The sequence below is a fragment of the Brienomyrus brachyistius genome, chromosome 15 (genome assembly GCF_023856365.1).
Source record: "Brienomyrus brachyistius isolate T26 chromosome 15, BBRACH_0.4, whole genome shotgun sequence".
Classification (NCBI taxonomy): domain Eukaryota; kingdom Metazoa; phylum Chordata; class Actinopteri; order Osteoglossiformes; family Mormyridae; genus Brienomyrus; species Brienomyrus brachyistius.
In genome coordinates this window covers 12646356-12662159 of record NC_064547.1, presented here as the reverse complement: position 1 = coordinate 12662159, position 15804 = coordinate 12646356, and the positions used below count along the sequence as shown (strand labels likewise).

Sequence of the window (15804 nt, the reverse complement as noted above, 5' to 3'; positions counted from 1 at the left end):
TTCAACGAGACACATTGGAGTGCACAATGTACCGGAGGACTCTGAAGCAATGCCTGTCCAGGGTTTTGTCATGTAAGCCTCCTCACGACACGGTGTTGATGTCCCAAGGTAGGAAAGGAATTGCAAGTCTTTCTTTCTGTTACTGGTGGTATCACAGAGGGTGATAGTGGGTTGTGGATTCGAATCCCACAGATAGATGTGTTGTGTCTTAACCAATCTGTTCTGGCTTTATAATATGAGCACTGGTAAAATAGTGAGCAATTTCAAGCTTTTTCGAATAAACCTATTTAAAACACTTACAGTGTAATGTTTTGACCTCAGGCAGAGTTAGTCAGACAGGCTGCAGAAGTTGTGAAAGGAGTTATGTCTCCACGGCAACCGCCTCCAGATAATGGCACAGTGATGCAGAGTCGTAGGGAGTACCATCCTGGCACCGCCTCCAGGGTCCCTCCATCGGGCTTGTGCAGAGAGCTGTGAGCCCCCCCCCCCCCTTGGCGGTGCTCAGAGTGGACACGCCCTTTGATTGTCACAGCCCAGGATCATTGGAGTCGGCCCCAGCATCTGGCCTCAAGCAAAGAGCAAACGTTGTCGGATTTATGGCCTTAGTTTGTAAGCCATAAAACTAAATGAAAAACATATATCAATGTAAGCAACAGTAGGCTTAGTCTCAAGAACCAGAATATTAGTGGTAATTATAATTCATAGAAAATATATGAATGGGCCAGGCTCTAATGGTTGTGATAATGATGATGTTAAATTATATATTTTCTACAGCTATAGAGCATTACTTTTAGTGGAATTCCATTGATCAGGATAAGTGTTTAGGAGTATATATGGATGCTAGGGCATAGGAGAATGATTTATAATGGGGGGGACACAACTTAATAAATTCAAATGCAGAGGTATATCTTTGGGGGAAACAAATGAAGCCAAAATAAATATCTGGGGGTATTCTTCCCTCCCGGTGTCTGCGGGTGGAATTACTGGAGGGACGTATAACCCCCAATATTTACTTTGGCCAGGTAATCCCCAATAGTACCAGGATTTGAAACCAGATGAAATCCAAACTAAAAATGCAGTATTTCACACCAGTGAGAGCAACCCTTTTCTCGGTTTTCCAGTTGTAAAACGCCCTCCCCCTCATGTTCTGGATGCTTCTCTCTCTCGCACTTGGGGCAACCAGACATCTGGCAGCTACGAGAGATCGGCAGCAGTGTGTTTGTGCCAGTGATGCCCAGGTTACCCTAACTCTGCCACACTCTCTAGGCAGTACTTTGACATCGCATCCTGCTGCTTAAAACTGCCTTCCTGTCTTAAAGCACAACTGATGGATGTTCCATCAAACGCATTAGGAATGTTGAGTTTTCCCGGGGTTCTGTTCCGCTTGAGTCTCTGCATAACATTCGCAGCCTCCCGCATATTAAACACCGCCGGTTCCCTCAAGGAGCTCGTCCCCCCTCCCTCACTACCGCTCCACACTCTCCCTGCCGTTCAGCTTTTCACATCCATACGTTTCATACGGGAGACGGAAACAGCCCTAATGGAGCGCGTGCCGTTTCACGTTGACCTTCCTGCTGCCAGAACACCTATGAAATATTCATCAGCAGAGGGTGCCAGAGTGCCTCTGGTGTAGGAACACATTCTCTGATCTCTCTCACCCGCAGAATGCTGGTTCTATCCCTCGGCTGACTTCTCTTGGGGCGGAGCTTATTCTGGGGGGAGGTCCCGCTAACCCCCCCCCACACACACACAGCTGTGCCCACCTTTCCCACATTTGTGGTCATTTTTCAGTTCCCAGATGGCCAATTCATGGCTTCGTCATCTTCCAATGGGCTGCTAAGACTGTGCAGTATTCTGGCTGTATTTTGTGTGTAGTTCAGCACTGTATTTGTGACCAGAAGGTTATTGATTCAAATCGCAATGTTGCCTCGGTGATTTAAACTGTTAGGCCCTGGAGCAAGTCCGTTAACCCCCAATTGCCCCAGGGACTGACCCTGTATGTCTCTGTGGATGAGAGTGTCTATTAAGTAAATAAAACATATGCATGAGGAAATGGAGTTGCGGTAGGAAGTGAAACTCAGGTTGGATAATGGATCTGCTTCATGGTCGCTGTTATTGGGAATAACGCAGGTAAGTGATGGACAGCAGCCATTAGTGTAAGAGCGCTTTTAACGAGAGATCAACATGAATATTTAAATTTGAATCCATGTAATGGTGCTGAACTCAAAATAGCTGCAGGTTATGGAGAAAGCTGAAGCAGACATTTACATCGAGAAAATATAGCAGTGAAGAGAAGAAAAATATCTTTTAATGGAAAATAAATGTGTGAAAGGTGCACATATTGGCGTTTTTAGAGGCTTAGAAGGGCAGAGGGTGAGGTTTGTCTGCAGTCTTTCTGGGTTCCGACCCGGCCCGGCCTGGCCAGCTGCTGTCCCTCTGAAACCCTCACATGATTTAAGGCAGTCTGTCCTGCCTGCGGGCTGCTACATTTCCCCTAATCCCTTTTCCTGGTTCAGTAAGGAGTATTTCCTGGAATTGTCAGACATTGCAGTGGTGTCAGATTTATAGTCCAGTTAGAGGCTCTGTCTGCCTTGGCGTGTATGCTGGACGGGAATGACTTGGGGGGGGGGGGTGTCTTTCAGCTGCTCTCTAGAGCATCTCCTTCAGCCGTGGCTCATTTGGGTGCCACTGCGATCCCCCCCGCCTGGCCTGGCAGGAGGACCATCTCATCACTCTCAGTCCACGTGAGGGTGCAGTACATTTACTGCTGTGCTGGGAACAGACTGTTACTGTACTTTAAGTCAAGTTGTTGGTCCCACAGCCATGTTGGTAAGGCAAGTATTGATGTACAGGAGTCCAGGTACATTCTTGGGTGAGGGGCCGCTCAGCTTGGGCTCCATCTCAAGGGCTCAAACACGGGGCAGGTGGGGGTGGAGGATGCCTTTGGAAAAGTGGAACTAATAAATTTGCTCGCAGTACAACCCTTTTCAGGGGCACCCCCATGTTTTGTGCTACGCATGAAGCAAACATGAGCAACACATACAAGTGCAGGACATGGGTGTATGTGTGATGCCCATGTGCATGTGATATAGAAGCATGTTGCATTGTGTTGCACTATGTAGAGGTGATTGGATCTCTGCTTCAGAATATGAGGGGTGGCACAGCTTAGGTTAGGGTTTTCACTCTTTCCTGAAGACTGAGAGGGATATAAAATGCCAGGAGAACCAGGAAGCCATTTTATTACAGACACTCTGGCATCGTACTCTATCGGTGTATATTCATGGTCCAGGGAGACTGGAATATTGAGAAGCTTTTTCTGGGTCTCTGTTTGTCAAGATTAACACAAGTTTCTCCCTCTGGGCACTGCGGAGAAGCAGGTGGAATGTGAAGTGTCTGTTGAAGGGTCTATTTTATCACGTTTGTCCGTGAACAGCGTTTGAGTGCGTGTGGATAAGGTGAATCTTCAGGCCATTTTTGGATGCTAATGCCTGTTTCCATGGTGCACTTGGGCTATAGTCTTCTATGTATACGCCTCCACCCTGTCATTGTTGTACTTTTAGCATAAAGGATCCAGAGATGAGAATCGCCGGGGGACCACAGAAGCGTTTGGCAGTGTACATTTTTACATTTACATTTTTCCTAATTTAGCCGTCACTTTTGTCCAAAGCGATGTACAAGCCAAGCATATAGCACAGGACAAACTTAAGGCTGTCAAGGAGTCAGCCAGGTATGACTGCGGCGGGGTTGAGCTTGCAGTGAATGCCCAGGTATGAGGGTGAGCAGTATTGGAGCAGGAGTTGCATGATGTCTTCCAAAAGATAAGCTAATAAGACAATTCAAGGACCAGTGTATTTGTAAGCAATGATTGGTCTTATCTATCGAGGAATCACATCATCACATATAAACCATACAGTATGAAACTATACGGCACGATTGTCGCCCAGTGCACAAAGCAAGGTCCATAAAGATATGGTTGGGTCAGACTGGGGTGGAAGAACTTAACTAATCGTCACAGAGCACCTCTGGGATGAACTAGGATGGAGGTTGAGAGACATGCCTTCACATCTAACATCAGTGCCTGACCTCACAAATGCTCTTCTGGATGAATGGGCAAAAATTCCCACAGACACACTCCAAAACCTTGTGGAAAGTGTCACCAGAAGAGTGGCAGCTGTTATAGCTGCAAAGGGGGGATCGACTCCATATTGATGCCTATGGATTTAGAATGGGATGTCATAAAAGTTCCTGTAGGTATACTGGCCAGGTGTCCCAGTACTTTTGTTCATGTAGTCTATGTATGTAAACTTATTTTAATATGCTTTTATTTCACGTTCCAGTTTTCAGCCAACATGAAATCACAGGGCTGTGAAAGTTTGTTTTAAGCAAAGAAATCTCATCACATCAGTTCACAGCGAGTGTTTATTTTAATTTTTCCCATGTCTGTACGGGATGCTGGGTGTTTAATCCCACCGCGCGTCTCGTGGAGGATTGCACCGTGGCATGACATTCGCTGAGAAGGCTCTTGTCGTGATGCTTATCAAATCGCCGTGTGTCTGACGTTTCTACAAGCGGATGTTGGATTTATGAGGCCGGCATTGTCAGGGACAGGGTCACGGCAGCGGTGAGGGGCCGGACTGGGGATTTTGGGACCTTTCGGAGCAGAGGCTGCATTTCACACAGTGACCCTGCGCTGCTGCCTGATGTCTGATTTGATTTGCAATGATCCGTTTTATCATCCGTCTCTTCAGTCCTGCGTTACATATTCAACACAAGCTAAAACTGGAATCCCTGTAAGTTTCTCTGGTCCCGTGACTCCAAATTTGTCCTGTAATATTTTAAATAAGAAAGGAATATATATTAATAATGTTGTGTTACCTTTGAGATGTAGTTATAGGCTCTGTCAGTGAAGATGTTATACATTTTTCAACAGCTTTTCTGGTTGTACAGTAGGAGATGAAATGGATTATGCATTAAGTGACAGTGAGTGACGATTGATGGAATGAACCTCTCACCATTGTTACCACGCATCCTTTAGCACAAATAACCCAGGTCTTATTTGTACACCCGTGCATTTCATTGGGCAAAGGAAGAACAAGGACAGGAGGAGGATATTCCAAGCTGGTATACCTGTCTGCTTGCCCCCCCCCCCCTCCAGTTAGTGGATCCTCCCAGGAGTAGACAGAGGGGCGTGCTGTGCTATTCTTGGCCATACCATGTTACTGGATGAGGAAATTTGGAGGTGATTTGTCAGTTGTGTTTACTGACTTTAAAGATTTCACAGATGTTATTTAAGGGTTGAGGACCTTCAGCCTTACTTGAGTCTCACGGTGACATCATTCCCAGGGCCCTGTTTTCCCAAAAGCCCATCCTGCCATGGTCAAGCATTGGATCAGACAGGGGACCTTTAAGCACCTTGGACAGCAGTAACCATGGGTCTGGTGTCTCAGTACCGTGGACAGCGGCTGGAGTAGGCTGGATGTAGCAGCCAGCAGAGAGCTTATCTGCCATGCCTCTCACGTTGGCCACTTCCCCTAGGCGGGGCAAGCGAGGCTTTCCTCACACTGTTATCCCCTTACTGGGATTTACCAAACAAAACAGAAAGTCCCCATGTTATCAGCTGACCATTTGGCTCCTCCCTCTCCGGCAGCGCTTCAGCTTCGTGTCCCTACCTACGGACGTTCTGGAGATCGAGGTGAAGGACAAGTTCGCCAAGAGCCGGCCTATCATCAAGCGCTTCCTGGGCAAGCTGTCAGTGCCGGTGCAGCGTCTGCTGGAGAAGCACGCCATCGGGTGGGAGTGGGCGGAGCCAGGGCCGGGGGGTAGGGGGAACACTGGGTGCATTGGGAGGGAGTAGGTGGAACCTGGGGCGGGGGGAGCTCTGGGTGCATTAGGTGGGAGTGGGTGGAGCCGGGACCAGGGGGTAGGGGGAACTTTAGGTGCATTGGGAAGGAGTGGGTGGAGCCAGAGCTGGTGGGAGGAGGGACTCTGGATACTTTGGGTGGGAGTGGGTGTGGCCTGGGGGGGGGGGGCGTAACTCTGGGTATATTGTGTAGGAGTGGGCAGGGCTAGGGTGGCTCATGTATTATGTGAAGTGGGCAGAGCCTGAGCCAGAGGGTGAGGGGAAGTTCTGACTGGGCAGGGCCAGGGTAAGGGGCTCTCAAGGCATTGGGGTGGAACCGGGTCTCAGGATGCATGCTCTAATCGGCTTAGAAGCTGTAATATTGGCCTGTGCTCGAGCTCCAAGCACAGCTTCAATTAGAAGTAATTAACCAGTCTGAGGCTCTGCAAGGTGGCTTTTTTCCTGTTAATGCTAATTATCTCTGCTGAGAATCACAGTTATTCACTTATATTGTTTTTTAAACTGTTTGGATGCACGGTAAGGAGACTGTGGGAAGGTCAGAGAGATATGTGTATGACTGACTGTCTGTCTCCATAACACCCACCCCCCCCCAGGGACCGCGTGGTGAGCTACACCCTCGGCCGGAGACTGCCAACGGACCACGTCAGCGGGCAGCTGCAGTTCCGCTTCGAGCTGACCTCCCCCATCCACCCAGGTCTCGGACATCACATTCTTATGAGATGGGGGTGCAGCCTTATTGGGGTGGAGACATGGAAAAAATGTGAAGATTTACTGAGAATCTCTGTAGGTCAGAGGCATTTGCGTGCTGCCCCCCTGTTGGCCACAAACAGTCACTGCACTAGGAGGCCCCAAGGTGCCTTTTTTAGTGGGACCCCAATAAGAGCAACCCCAACCCAGTAGGGGCTGCATCTCACGCTGAGATTACGATAGATGTAAAAGATATTCATATCTAGTGGCCTTCAGTGAGGGCTGTTTTGGAGCGATAAACACAAGCGCAGAAAGAGCTTTTTTTAGTGATGATATGTCACGCTGTTCGCATTTTTAGCACAAAATTCACATTAAATTTAGTTTCTCGCAACACAGTGTTCTTTGTTTTGGAAAAAAAATTATGCCTGTTTTGCTATTAAGTAAACCAGTGTCCTCAAGTCATATTCATGTTTAATATATTCATGTCTTAAAGAATGTTGACCACGCATGAATAAATTAATGGGTAATAGGAATATGATAAAATGAAATGGCTTGTTAGGATAATGAGTCACTGAGTGTATGTTGGATTGCATGTGGCAGACATTAATAAATGTTCATCATCTTTCAGTGTCTGAGTGCCTTTAGGTAAACTGTCCTCCTCTCTGGCAGATGACGAGGAGGTGTCTGTCTGCTCGGAGCCCGACTGTGCGGTTCCCTCAGGCGAGCAGGTGGAGGAGCATGCGGAGGAGCAGGTGGAGGTCCCGGCAGAGGCCGATGAGCACCCAGCCAGTGATGTGCTGAGCCTGGACCCCGAGATACCTGATCCCCCTGCCAACGAAGTCACTTTACACGTCGGTACCACCATCCCACCTCCGGATACTCTGCCGGAGGAGGTCGGCCCTGTGGGGCCCGCTGAAGAGGATGTGGCCCCAGAGGACACCCCTCCGGAGGAGGTACAGAAGGAAGGAGGAAGCGATATGGAGGCTGAGGCCCTGTTATCACCAACTCCACAGAATGAGGAGGATGATCAGGAACCAGTCAGACAATCAGAGGAGTCAGGAGAGGTGGGGTCTACGGAGCAGGGGTCAGAGGTCATCTCAGACCCCCTGGCTGAGGACACTAGCACGGGAGCCGAGGTGCAGGAGACCAATGAGTGTACGACAGCTGGACCAGTCTCTGAACTCGTGACTGAGGGGGACGAGGATGGGGAGCAGAGCTCCCCTCGCATGCGGGACACCCCTAAGCGTAAGAGCCGGCCGTGCTCACTCCCGGTGTCGGAGCTGGAGACGGTGATTGCCTCATCCTGTGGGGAGCCTGAGACGCCGCGCACCCACTACATTCGCATCCACCGGCTGCTCTACAGCCTGCCCTCTGCCCAGTGTGACATGGAGGCCCCCGAGGATGGCACCGAGCTGGGCCCTGAGGAGCCCACGCTGAGGCCTGACGCGGACGAGGAGGACGGAGGCTCAGAGGCCACGGATGTTGCGGAGGCACCCTGCGGAAAGGGACTTCCCCGGAGTCTGTCCGTCAAGCAGCTGTCAGAGCTGCTGGAGAGCGAGGGTGAGGGCACCTCCCCCAGGCTGTTGCGGGATAGCGAGTGTGAGTTCTGCGACACCTCCTACAGCACCTCCTGTTACAGCACCTCCTGCTACAGCACCTCCTGCTACAGTCCATCATGCCACGAGGTTCGCGGTCACTCCTGTGGACATCCGCGCTTCTCCTCGGCGGACAGCGCCCGCCTCTCTGAGAGCAACGTATTTTCCTCGCAGGACGAGGAGGATGAGAGCAGCGCTTTTGAGTCGGTGGCCGACTCACAGAGTCCGGGGGGGCTAGGGGACAGGGCCCCCTGCCGGCGGAGGGAGCTAGGCTCAACTGACAGCTATCCCAGGAGCGGCACGGAAAATGGGGAGTCGCCTGTGGCCGGGCCCAGCAGTCAGATAGAAGGTGAGCCTGTGTGTGTGCATGTAACAAAAGTGATAAAAATAGTTAAGCTCCCAGAAGTAGTGGTTTGATTTGGATGTAATTTGCTACACATGCACACCAGCGATGGCTATGTAAATAATTCGATTTGCAAGGAGCTGGCACGTCTAGACACAGGGGATGCCTCGTAGACGCATTAGACAGCACTTGATGGAGTTTGATAGTGGTCGCATTACGAGTTTGCCGGAGGCCAGGTGGTTGGATCATGGAATTGCCCAGCATGTGGGGCATGCAGGTGTCACAGTCATCCGCCGCTGGAATCAGTGGGCATGTCAGGGCACGCATTCACACTGTGAAAGGTCCAGTAGCCCCAGACAGATCATACCAAGGGAGGATCATCGTATTGTGCACCAAGAATTACAGATCCCTAAGACATGTACCTGCCATCCAGACACAGGTATTGGACTCTCTACAACACGCCTGGCATCAAGCAAACTACGGGTTGTCCGTCCCATGCGTAGGCTACCGTTAACCAGCACAGGGAAGGAGTTTGGAGTGGTTTCCGTAACTGGGTGGCATGGACTGATGACCTGTGGCGTTGTATCATGTTCAGTGATGAATCTCTGTTGTGCATTACCACAGATGACTGTCGTGTGCGCATATGGCGCCACTGAGGGGAGAGGACCAATCCTGTCAATGTTGTGGAAAGACACACTGGTGTTATTCCTGGTATCATGATGTGGGGAGCCATAGGGTATGACATCATGGTGTGGGGAGCCATAGGGTATGACATCATGGTGTTGGAAGCCATAGGGTATGACATCATGGTGTTGGGAGCCATAGGATATGACATCATGGTGTGGGGAGCCATAGGGTATGGCATCATGGTGTTGGGAGCCATAGGGTATGACATCATGATGTGGGGAGCCATAGGGTATGACATCATGGTGTGGGGAGCCATAGGGTATGACTTCAGGTCATCTCTTGCAGTGATCTGGGGAACCCTGACGGCATAGCACTATGCCAGTGACATCCTGCGTCCGCATGTCTTACCCCACCTGTGGGCCGACTTGCCGCAGGAGAGGATACAATGGCTCTACGACTCCCTTCCACACCGTATCGCTGCATTTACCCAGGCCTGGCTGCATATCGCACCCTACTGACATGGGACCAGCAGTGTGCCCATACTGCCATCTCTGATATTATAATCATTGCAATTCAGTCACAGACCTTTCATCACATGCACATGCATTTCATTTCCACCACTCCGTCTGGGTGCTTAACGCTATCACTGAGTATATATTATATCCATCCTTCTATGATCTAGCCATTTATCCGACAGACAGTCATGATGAGCTTGCTGCCTGTCCCAGGAAGCACAGGGCACAAGGCAGGGGACACCCTACATCGGATGCCGACAGCAGCCATGTCTAACACCACTCATTTGCATGTCTCCTGTTGGCCACAAACAGTCACTACACTGGTGAGACAGGGGTGTCCCAAGGTGGGTTTTTGAATTGGGCCCAAGAAACAACACACCCAGTCTTGGATGTCAGTGTGTTAGGTTAGATCACCTTAGACTAGATGAAACTTTATTTTCATTGCGCTGAGTACAGGTACACAGCCAAATAAATTCCACTATTGCAGGCCACACACACACACTATACTCAATCTAGTAACAATATACCCTGAGGCACAGCACAAATGGGAAGAGAACATGCTCACTGCCCAAACATGTGTTAATTTAGCAGGTGATTTCATCCAGAGCAACCTACAATTGGGAACGCAGGGTCAGTCAGTTCCTGGAGCAGTTGTGGGTTAGGGGTCTTACTCAAGGGCCCAGTGGTGAAATCACTCTGGTAACTACAGTCACTGGAACAAAGAATTTAAACATCTTGCTGTCCTGTCCTCTGATTTTCTATTAAGAGCCCTGATGATTTTTCTCCCGTCTGTTTTTTTACACACAAAAAAAATATCTTTATAAATGGAGACAGAACATTGTGAAGCCCCGTTCGTTCACTGCAAGTGGGTCATGAAGGGCAGGGACCTCATCTCTTGTCGTGGCACCGGAGAGAAGCAATTAGTAAAGAAGCTCGCAGGCTGGCGGTCTCTTCCTGGCAGACGTGTGGCTGACTTCTGTCACCTTGCGCTGATTGAATCCTCAAACTCCCTGACCCATTTCATATGAAATGACCAATATCTGCACCGTGTATTACATGTATTATTGTTAATGAAATCTAAAATGAACAAAATAGGTTAAAATACGAGGTAAGACAAGCATTTGAGTGAGGTCTTTGGTGTACAGCTGCAAGGAAGGACTCCTACCCCGAAAATGCTCTTTAAGTACTTTTTAAGTTAAGTGACACTCTTATTTTTGATGTACGCAACTCAGTGGCATTACCAGGATGCCAGTATATCCAGTCCAGGGTGGCAGGGATGCACTGGACACAAAGCACGTGCCAGTCCATAACAGGGCACACACACAGTCATACACTGTAAAACTGAACCAAATTAGCAACTTACAAATGGAAGGAAGAATAGATATAAAAAGTTAAGACAGGTAAAAGACTTGGGGGAGGCGGGTGAATCGATCATCGCTGTGGAGTTTATTACCCCCCAGCAGCCGCTCTCGGCTCTGTCTCCATGGCAGCATCTACGAATTGCCGCACTTATCTGGCTACTGCCTTAGTTGGTTTGTTAGTTTTGAGTGTTTTTCTCCCAATACATAGAAGAAAAAACCAGGGTCACGTTTCATCTTCATGACCACTTTGGAAATTTTCAGTGGAAATACAAAGCCAATGGACTTTAAAAGGGTGGTTTCATGTTTTAAATGAACTTTAATCTTTTCAGAGGACGTTATGTCTTTGTTCAAGCTATTTGTCTTGATAAATTATATGAAGGAATATATACACCGACAATGTTTTGGCTCATGGGTGTATTTACACCAGGCAGAGATGGATAGTTCAGGTCCAGAAATGACAACTCCAGACCAAGGTTTTGTTTCAGCCAAGCATTTGAGTACTCTGACTGTAACTCTTTACATTCAATTGGTTGGTTGAAATAAAACCTTGGTCTGGAGTTGTCGTTTCTGTACCTGAACTTTCCACCTCTGATGCCAGGGGAATGCAGGTAAAATTCACGTTAGGTCTAGTGCTTGCGGTAATGGTAATATTTGCCAACAGGGGTGGGGGTGACTTTGAAATTTATGGTTTGACAGTGGGGAGGACCCGTCGTTACATTTGCTGACCAAGTGGGGTGGGGGGGTTGCAGCAGTAGCATTTTTCTTCTTGGCAGGATATTTTACCGCTCCTGAATAGTGGAACAACTTTACATTGTCTTTAATTCCCTGTGGACGGGGACGGAGTATTTTCTGGGACTTTGCACATTATTCTTGGATGTCAGTGAGCTGTTGCTTAGCTCTTCGGATTCAAAACGTTCTTGTTCCAGGTTAGGGCCAGAGTCCGCCGGTTGGTGACCACAGATATGTCCGGGTAAGTAGTGAGTGGGGTAGGGAAGTAAGGAAATATGGATGGATGGAGGAGAGCTACCTGTTAGGATGTCATGATGACAGACCTGGGGGGGTTTCAGCTCCTGTTCCTACAAGTCACATTGTATGCAGCCTGCATCTCCAACAAACATCATCATTAGTACTAATTGGAAAACTTACACCATGAAAATAAGTGCTGCTTTTGCAAAAGTAAGTTAAAGATGTTTTTTATGAAAACCAGTGAAAACTTGACAGAGAATGGTGACTGAAATAGTGACTGAAAATGGTTCAGTCATGTGAGTTTAAATATGTGAAGCAGATGTGGTGTGGAAGGTCTGCCGGGGAGAAAGTTTCCCTCATTTTTGGGGTTTTCAGGGGCTGGATAATACCGAGAGCCACACAACATGAAAGAACCTGAGCTGTCAGAGAGTAAAGGCGTAGGAGTAAGCAGCAGGAGTCAAAGAGTAAAGTGAGCAGTGGAAGGAGTCAGGGAGCAAAGCGAGCAGTGGCAGGAGTCAGGGAGCAAAACGAGCAGTGGCAGGACTCAGGGAACAAAGTGATCAGCAGCAGGAGTCAAAGAGTAAAGTGAGCAGTGGAAGGAGTCACGGAGCACAGCGAGCAGTGGCGGGAGTCAAGGAGCAAAGCGAGCAGCGGCAGGATTCAGGGAACAAAGTGATCAGCAGCAGGAGTCAAAGAGTAAAGTGAGCAGTGGAAGGAGTCAAGGAGCACAGCGAGCAGTGGCGGGAGTCAGGGAGCACAGCGAGCAGCAACGGGAGTCAGGGAGCAAAGTGAGCAGCGGCAGGAGTCATGGAACAAAGCAAGCAACGGCGCAAGTCAGGGATCAAAGCAAGTAGCAGCAGCGTCAGGGACCAAAGTGAGCAATGGAAGGAGTCAGGGAGCAAAGCGAGCCACAGCCGGAGTTTGGAGGGTGCCCCAAAAGAGACAGCCATGCCCACCCCATTCCGAAATATGGCTACATCTCTAACGAATGGCTTGAAGCAGCTCCTTCATGACAGCTGGCACACGGGCCTGCAAACAGCGCTTCCTGCGCAGATGAGATTGTTTCCCATGTACACTGTCCTAATTAACACTTCCAAGGCATTTTTGAGAGAGTTATGGGACATTGCAAGGAAGCCAAACCTTCTGGCTGTCGCTGGAAACAGGTTGCATGATAATATATTTAAAACCACGAACCAGTAAATGGAGATGTTTGGTGGTCAGACTAAAAATGTTGGGCTTGAAGCCCACTTGCACGTATACTATGAAAGAGCCCTTTTTACATCTTAACCAGCTGGATGTAGTTTTAGCTCCCTTACTGCTGCATTTTCCCCACTGGACCTCACAGCCCTGCAGTCCCCTCTGCTGATCACAGCACTAATCCAAGAGCTAATCCAGCTGCTATAGGTTTTACTCCAAGTGCAGATCTAGGCCCTGATCCAGGCATTGAGCTGACTGTTGCCCCCAGTATTGATCCAAGTGTCACTCCAATTTCTGATCCAAATAGTGATATAAAGTCTGATCCTGGTTTCGATCCCAATGTTCATCTGACTGTTAATCCTGGCAGGGTTCCAGAGGGGGATTTATCTCGGGGGATTTAAAACCATAATGTATCACACCACCATATTTGAATTTGGGCAGCATTCACTCTGGAAGTGAGTCCTGCTCAGGTATCTGTTCATGCCTAAGAGGTAAATGAGCATAAGGTCCCCTTAAACTAATTTTTGGAAGGATGCAGCATTCGTTCATTCATCCTGAACAGGTGATTTCTCTTCTGATTTTGGTTTATTTACACATAATCTCGTTGGCACTGAAACAGCACCATGTGTGATCCTATGGGTTAGAGATCTGTGCTTGTGACCAGAAGGTTGCTGGTTCAAATCCTGCGGTTGGTGATGTTACCATTAGGCTCTTGAACAAGAGCCTTAACCCCATTTGCTGCAGGGACTGTCTGAGCTTTTATTCTTAATTATGCTTTCGATAAAAGCATTAGCCAGTTAACTAAATGCATGGTAGTAAATGAGCACCTATCCTATAGTATATTCTGCTGGCTCTGTTGTATCTTGTCATGTGAGCCATGCTGTATTTTTCTATCCTGAATTGCCTGACCACTTGCTGGTGTTTCTCTCGTTCCTGCAGGCAGTTGTCCCCTCCCATGTAGCCACCCTGCTGTCAGTCAGCTTCCCACGCTGCGACCAGATTCTCACCACTACCCCATGGTCGACGAGCCACTGCCACCAAGTAAGCGTTGCCATGCCGCCATCAACAAAGATGCGTTTAAGTGATGTCACAGTGGTGTCACAGTGATGTCACAGTGATGTTACAGTGGTGTTTCGAAATTTTGACTCTCCTCTTCTTTCACATATTTTTGAACTTTGGATCTTTCCAAAGGCCTTCTAAAGACTTATTAAAAGTTTGTTATTGGGAAGGGGAGGGGGGTGTTCTGATGCTCAAACCTCTGAATCACCGACTTGTCACATTTCACTTCATCCCTTGACTGCGGACGATGGTGTTAGTCATTGTTTTCATAAGTATTGCATAGTAATAACAGTATTCAACCTATAGTGTTATGCTGAACTGTGATATAAGCATATCTGAGAGAAAAAAAATCTCTGCATTGCAGTACCAATTATGATTCATTTCTTCATATTTACAACTCAGGTTTACAGCATTTAAAAAGCAAGGAAATACAGAACAACATGTAATACATGTCTTCCAACCATTTTCTATAATGACTTATACAGTACAGAGTTACAGTGAGCTTGGAGCCTATCCTGAGACACCCTGGATGGCCTGCCAGTCCATCACAGGACGCAAGGCAGGGGACACCCTGGATGTGATGGCAGTCCATCACAGGGCACATGGCAGGGGACACCCTGGATGGCATTAATATTTTCAAATTAGGTTTAGATGCTTGAGATATGTAGTTACGGGTGCGAGTGAATTCGGCAAGTGATATATTCTTAAATGATTTAGGGAGTGTGCGACTATCCCCTAGTGAGAGAGAGAAGGTGAAGGACTCTATAACATGAGCCATCCTCGGGTGTCTCAGGCTCTGACATGACATGCCGTTTATTCAGAGTGAGGAATTCAGCTTTCAGCATTATTGTAGATAAGGACCATTAGACAAGCGCTTTCTGAAGTCCCGTTGCCCGGATCCCTCTCCGGAGCCCGTCCTCTCTGGATGAGTTGGACTTGGCCTATCTATCACATCTGGGACCTGGGTTCTCAGTTTCCATGGTGACAGGCAGTTGAGAGGCAGAACAGGGGCCGCGGTCTAAATATATAACAAGTGGACTCAGGATCGATTCCGGCAACGAGTGGGACGGGGCCATCCCGGACCTGACCTCTACATGGGCCGTAAGCCATTTAGCGATCGTTTGGCACCCCTCGTTTAACCGTTTGGACCATCTCGCATCAGAAGCGGAGTGCGGGGGAGCGATGGGCTTTTTTTTTGTTATAACTATGAATCTGGCATCCAGTCAAAGGGCTAAAAATAAAGAACCAACCGACAGCAGCATCCTGAGGACACTGACAGCTGCTGACCGCAGAGAAAGGGAAAGGCTCACTGCCGCGGCTTTTTTTAGGGGAAATTACGGGCCTGTGCTGTAAGTGCTTATAAATCCTGAATGAATCATGAGGGGAAGTCGACCCGTCTTCCTTTGGTGCTTGACAGATTGTCCCTTTCAGTGCACCCCTGTGAGGGCATTCGACTTTATGCCACGATGCACATGCCCCCCATTTCCCATCATCCTCTGCATCTCCTATACAATCAATCACCACATCATTGCAGTATTTCGTTTCTTGGGAATCTGAGATCGCAGAGATCATCACGACAGAGCGCTGCCTCTTC

The 15804-nt window shown here is 48.5% G+C and overlaps 1 protein-coding gene across 4 annotated transcripts in view; it reads left to right on the top strand.

Moving 5' to 3' along the window:
• The window catches only part of LOC125708931 (E3 ubiquitin-protein ligase HECW1-like), a 78508-nt gene that overhangs the window by 36788 nt on the left and 25916 nt on the right, over positions 1-15804 (top strand). For all 4 annotated transcript variants that reach the window (XM_048976855.1, XM_048976856.1, XM_048976857.1 and 1 more), the window contains 4 exons: positions 5648-5790; positions 6454-6554; positions 7217-8491; positions 14091-14192. In XM_048976855.1, the coding sequence (XP_048832812.1) occupies positions 5648-5790; positions 6454-6554; positions 7217-8491; positions 14091-14192 (1621 nt within the window). The remainder of the gene's footprint in view (positions 1-5647; positions 5791-6453; positions 6555-7216; positions 8492-14090; positions 14193-15804) is intronic.